This window comes from Parasteatoda tepidariorum, unplaced genomic scaffold, assembly GCF_043381705.1.
Source record: "Parasteatoda tepidariorum isolate YZ-2023 unplaced genomic scaffold, CAS_Ptep_4.0 HiC_scaffold_1674, whole genome shotgun sequence".
Classification (NCBI taxonomy): Eukaryota; Metazoa; Arthropoda; class Arachnida; order Araneae; family Theridiidae; genus Parasteatoda; species Parasteatoda tepidariorum.
Genome location: NW_027261454.1, coordinates 3423 through 10256, shown reverse-complemented (window position 1 = coordinate 10256; position 6834 = coordinate 3423). Strand labels below are relative to the sequence as shown.

At 30.6% G+C, this 6834-nt stretch overlaps 1 protein-coding gene across 1 annotated transcript; it reads right to left on the bottom strand.

Annotated features, from left to right (window-relative positions):
* Positions 1–2606: 2606 nt before the first annotated feature.
* On the bottom strand, positions 2607–6506 carry LOC107452138 (uncharacterized; the record flags this gene model as incomplete). The annotated part of the gene is given in 2 exon segments (XM_043056988.2): positions 2607–4351; positions 6386–6506. Coding segments are annotated over 2 exon segments (888 nt in total). The 3' UTR covers positions 2607–3520.
* Positions 6507–6834: the final 328 nt, after the last annotated feature.

The following is a 6834-nucleotide window of genomic DNA, read 5'->3' as shown; positions in this document are numbered from 1 at the left end:
TATCGGAATTTTCCCTGACGAATTTAAGAAACATTAAAAAAAGTTAAGCAGCCACAACTTTAAGTTTCAATAAATATGATTTGATGTTATAAAAAATAAATTAACTATACGAAAATAGTAGTGAATATGTCATAGATTTGTTTCTTTATGTCGCTGCTTCAGTAAAAATATTTTTTCTCCTTGTTTTCCTAATAGCACGCATTTTACAGAAAATATTTGAACAAATTTAATGAAAATATTTTCAAATTTTTTTAAAGACTCTCTTATGAAGAAAATACTGTCAATCAAAAGTTGTTCAATATAAAATATATGCAATTTTTTTAAGATATTGTAAGCATTTTTAAGAATACATCTTTTTTCCAAAATAGAAATAATTGATAAAACCTGGTAAAAATGAAGGAAATGAAAATAATTATTTTTCAAACTGAGTAAAATTTTTTTTAATACTTTTATCTTTAAAAATATGTACACTTAATAATGTGATGATTTATATAGGGAATTATTTTTTTAAACTTTGTTTATTAATTAAGATATTCAAAAGAAATTGATTATTCTGAATAATTGACTATTTTATTACTCCAGATTTTTATTTAATTTACAAGAATAGTTTTTATTTGAAATTTTTTTTAATCGAAATATGTATGTAATTAACTGAAATAATTGTGTATGTAAATTTTTCTTCCTCTTTCTTTAAAGAAGGACGAAGTATTTTGTTCTCGTTATTTGAATTTTTCTAGTCTTAAACGAGGATAAAATTTTAACTTAATTCAACAAGCAACTTTTAAAAATATCCATGAGCGCGAAGATTCATTTATGACTTTTGCGAGTGCTGTATTGAGGCGAGCGTACGGTTGCCTCTGAGTGAGGGTTACTAGATAAGGCGGTGAAACAGTTGACAAATAAAACCGCGGCGAGTGGAGGTGTCGACAATGTGTAAAGTCGCGTTCCTGTCTATGCTGTACCATTTAAAAAACAAGCAAAAATAGTCAAATATTTGCAAAATTTACTTTGTAGTTCTTTACCACTTTTTTAATGATTTTGGCGTGTCCGGAGCAGTTGGCATCTCTGTAACTATAACTAAAATATGCTTTTATTAATTATTTAGATTTATAAAAGCCATATTGCCTTGTTATTGGCATCAAGATATTTAAATTATTACAAAAAATAAATCAAGTTTTCAAAAATTTTTTAAATATACAAAGATTAAAAAAGCAATTTTGTTTATATTTATTTCATTTTTAATTTAAAATTTGAAAATTACTTTAATTACAATCAAAAGAGAATTTTTTTAAAAAAAAGTATTCGGCCTAAAATTTGGCCAAATATTCGGTATTCGGCTCCATCACTATTCGTTACATCACTTAACTCAATTAAATTGTTAATTATCCCCAAGATAAATGATTAATTTAATAGTAATTTTTCTATAATAGTTTATCAACCAAACCTTTTACTTATTGACAACTAATGCTTAGCTTAATTTTATTTTATAGCCGTCGCTGACCAGACGACCCAATTTCATGGGTTTACGACTACTGATGTTCAACTCCGTAGCCTTTTAAAATTTTGAACCAATCCAGAAGACTGAACCCTCCTGGATCAGTACGCCCAGATGTATTGATTTGTTATGGGAACATGGAGGACTTTGAGACTCAACAGATTTAACGTGCATCAGTCACCACTTACAACACGGAGAGTCTTCAGCCGGCGAGGGTCGAAACCCACGACCTCTTGGACATGGCCCAAACGCCCTACCGACCAGGCTATCCCAGCCTTGGTTAGCTTAATTGAAAAAATTGCTGTAATAATTATTTTTCAATCTGGGCCTAAGTTGCAAAACTGATTATAATTACGTGGCACTATGTTTTTGCTGGCAGGCTTAAGGGCCACCTACTCTGTGTGAATTATTTGGTTTACTAAAGTCTGCAAATCAAATGTCTTAAGATTTGTCTAGGGGGGAAACCGATCATTAATTTTATATTAGTATTGTTAGATAAAGTGTAGTTTGTTCACCAGGAATTGACACTTGCTCCATCATCTAATCGGACGAAGAGTTCATTTCAGAGCATGAAATACCCGCGTTTAAAATGGAACCCCCGCATAACATACCCGCGCTTTAAGTTAAAACAACCGTTAATGCACGCCAAACACTAACAGTAAATTCTTATTAAGTCACTTACTTCGCTTTATCATCTGCTATTATACCTTTCGTTACTCTATCTAATTAAATATATTTTTAATTTAAAAACGGCTGTGTGCCCAGCAAAATGTTTTAAAAAGGACAAACTATTCACTCAAAAGAGAGAAATATCATTAGATTTATGAAATATTTAATGTTAAAAAAATGTACATAAAGATTGCGAAATAAATATTTTTGTCATACAATCGACAAAAAAAACAAACTTCTTTCAGGATTGTTCACATCCTTCTCTCAAAAATAGCGAAATAGTATCCTCGCGTACCACGTGATGAAGGCGAAACCAAGTGCCAACTTCTGGTGAACGAACTCAGGGGAAGCAGCAAAGTTTTTTTAAATTTTAGGGTAATTTTAGGAACTTTTTTCAAAACATTTTAGGTAAATTTTAGGGGTAATATATGATTTTGCTAGGTTAAAAACAGATCACACGGTAGTTTATTCCATAACAGAAGATTATTACAATTCATCCACACATATCATATATAATTGCAAGCCATAAAATAGAGCTCTGAAATTTATTAAGTCAAGAATGAAATCTCTAAAGTGTAAAAATGAAATTTCAACTTTACATATTACCTATCAGAAATTAAGTGCATAATTCAGGAACAGGCAAAAGTGAGAATAAATCAAGAGAAAAAATAAATTAACACCAACTTGGATTTTTACTTGATTTTTACCTTCTTAATCAAAACTTTATTATTACCCTTTACCTTACTTTATTAAGAAAAACTATTGTGTGATAATATTAGATTTCAAATCAGCAATTTATATTAGAAGTTAGAGAAAAACAAATTAATCATGATCATTTTTCTAACATATTCTTGATATGATTTGTGAGATTCTTTTACTGCCCTCAATAGTGTTGTGGTGATCTCAACACTCCTCCATAATTTCAAATGGTATCTTTGATTAGTCTAAGAGACATAATAGTATTCTCATGGTGACTCACATTTAGCATTGCTTTATTTATCGAAAAACCTCTCTAAGGATCAGAATTCCCATGTGGCAAAATTAAAACAGTTTTAATTAATGCAGTTAAATTCTTATATTTTAGATTATTGCTTTTCTATTTATATTTAGCCTATAACTCTAATTTTTTAGGACACCAACAAAATTTATCAGATTTTTAGGAATTTTAGGGATTGCACATAGTTTTAGGAATTTTATGAATTTTAGGGTGAATGCGACCCCTGGAACTATCAAGACAAAAATGCTGTATAGAGAGGCGAAATATGTACCGAGGGGCTTCACAGAAGGCAAAGCTTGACTAACCCTACCCCTGTAAACGGTACATGAAATATCAGTGTTCAAGAACATTGTCACTTTTTAAAGAAATATTACAAAAAAGTTCGTATTTACCTCGTCCAAAATATAGTAACAATCTCTAAACTGCTGCAAATAAATCTCTTCGCATTTAGAATCATCTCTGTCAATAGCAAGTGAAGATCTTCGTGCCAATAAACATTTCTCTATAATAGATTTTGAGGCACTGTGTAGTAGAAATAACCTAGTTGAAATTAGTGAAACAGCATCAGACATTAAAGCTTCGATTTCTCTATTATGATCATCAGAGTGATTACCTTCGTCAAATATTACGCTGTGCACTATTGAATACAAATAAGAGATTGAAGACGGATATACAACATTTGACATATCTTGGTATGTATCATTAAATAATCTATTTTCAACCATTTTTAAAGCTCTTTGGGTATCTAAAATCCTATTAGGATCTATCTCATCTGCATTTCTAAAAAAGCATTCAACATCACTTATGAAATATTTTAAGTATTCTTTTGAACTCTGGCTCTTGGGATTCAAGAAATTAACCGTATCAATACTAAAGAGAAGTGAAATAAGCTGCTGACGTGTTTCATTAGAGCTATTTATAAGCGCTTTTAAGATCGTATCAATTAGAATATATTCAGGCTTATCTTTATGAATGATTTCTTTTAGCTCACAGATAATTGAACGAGCTTTTAACTCATCTTTGTTCAGGGTAATTTCTACGAGAGGGTGAAGAGAGATACAGTCAGATTCTTGAGTGACTTCTTTAGCGTTTATGAGAACACCGCAGAATTTTTGGGCTCTGTTGTTTTCCTTGATAACTTCTAAGGTTTTCTGAAAGTTCTCCTTAAGTCGCACATGAGAAAAACATACCTATATATAATAAAATTATAATTAAGACCTAGTAATACTTGTCAATGAAAAGTTTAATTATATTTTTTGCCCTGAATTATCCGAGGAAGATTTATTGCATTAAAATTTAAACCAAAGTTACACCTTCAGAAAAAGTTGAGATTTGTGTAACATTATTTTAAGTCTATAAATGTTTATATTTCGTTATTATAGAAATTAAATTATGAATTACGAGCATGAATTATTTCTTTATGCGCCATTATACTTCAAAGTTCAATTGTATTAACTCCATTTATAAAACGCCATTACAATGTAGAAAGCGCCGTTACATTGAAGAAAACACTATATCACTGAATAGGGCCTCCACACGGTTTCTTACAAGAAGTCTGCGCAGAGTACTTAAAAAGCCGACCACTTGTGCGCATGAACCCAAATTCTATTTTAAAAATACTTGAGCGTTTTGGCAGACAGGTCAGTCAAAGAGGGAATTGAATAGAGGCCCGCCATTTAAATAGATAAACAAAAAAAATCACAATGCATACATAAAAAACTTTTATGTTTTCCCTAACCAAAACCAAAATTGATTTAATAAAAACATTTGCTTACCTCCAACGTGAAAGATTTGTGTTTTCTTAATATCCTACGAAAATTTTATATAGAAATTCCTAGTTCACAGATTCTCTTACGATTAATTTGAAAAATAACAAAATAAAATCAACTACAATAATTAAGTAAATTAAACAATTAGGCTAGTTCAAACATTTAGGGTAATTAAAGGGGGAAAAAAGCTTTTATAATTAATTAGAAAAAATATCTCAACTTTGTAAGAAAGAAAATTTAGAATTGAACGAAGGCTAATTTAGAGGCACTAATGGAAATCTCAAGATTCAAAGAAATTCTAACAAGACCCTACTTACAGCCCTAGAAATGTTTTTTTCCTAGAAATTTATGACCAGAAATGAGACAAAAGGGGGTTTCTGTAGATATCTGATATTTCTGAAGTTTTAGGAAAAAAAGAGCCCAAGGCAATATAAAGAAGCTAAACACATTTTCTCACAGTGTAAAGTGATGAGGGGGGTAGCTACGGACAACTCTGCGGGTGGTAGCTACGAAAGTGGGGATATTTTCATGAGAGGAAAAATCAGGGATATTTTCATCAGTGGTTTTCGTTAGAAAAGTGAAGAATAACAATTATTTAATATATGTAAACACTTTGATTAGATTTTGAAAAGCATCCAACAAGAATATATTTATATATTATAGGCTTCAGAGGGCCCCAACTCTGAATAAAACTTTAAAAAAAAGAATAAAAAAGTGGGATCTGGGGATTTTAAATAATTTGAGTAATAATGATTTTCCTTTTAATTTTTGTAATGTTAATTTAATTAAAAATATGATTGATGTATTCTAGGTTTTTATATAATTTTTTCTCTTAACAGGGCACAATTCTAGTCTTAACTGAGCAGCCCCAGTTAAGCATTCTATTAATTTGTTACGTATTTCTTTCTCCTGACTTTTTGCATTTTATTTTATTCTCTATCGGCGCATTGTAATAGAGGGCGTTGTTTTTTTAGTTTTTAGTGTTTTCTTTTCTTCGGCTTGCTTTTGAAATTAATGTTTGACCTGTGACTAAGTGAGTTTTTATTTTTCTGATGGTTTGAGTTTCCTTTCTTAATTTGTTATTCGTATTTCAATGTATATTGTTTATCCTGGACTTCTATACAAAACCATCAGGGTACTGAGGGAGTTAATTTAAGCATTTGCTTCTGCCTCAATTAGAAATGGTTTTGTTCTTATGGCTACCGAGGTCGGTACCCCCTGAAGACGTTGGCTTCGGTGGTCATATTTTTATTTCCTTTATTGAAACTTTTTTCTGAAATTTCTGCTGCTTTTTTGCGCGTTTTTTTCAAAGAAGTTTTATCCTTATAAAGTTTTATCCATCCTTAAAAACGGCTCTGGTGCTTTAGGCTAGGTTCATCTTGAGCAGATTCATTATCGTTACTAGGTTTACCAGTACACAGATCCTTAATTACCTAACAGTAGAAATCTACTTACTCTGTTGTTCCAAAAATGCCATTTAGGGAGAATTTGCAGAATGGCCTGACGATACATCGTGTATAACTTCAGATAAATTTTCCACACAACTTCTTCACTAAACCAAGTATACACTAGTTTTCTAAATAGAAAAAAGATTTATTAGTAAGCAAACACTATGTAGAAATTACGAGACTTTATAGCCATCCCTTATTCATTTGTAAAGTAAACTCTCGATCAACCAGATTATCCCGAATGATCTCAAAAAAAGTTTTCTATAAGTAAAATTGCGCTAACACAATTTACGCCTACCTTGAATCACATTATTATATGTGATGAATTGGAGCAGAAACAATTTAACTAATGATTTTTAAATGCATTTTAGACAAAGTATTTTTTATCCGTTCTAATTAATCAAGAGAATTGTGTTAATAAAAGTGTAGGGAAGGTAGGGTTAGTCTGGTTGGTAG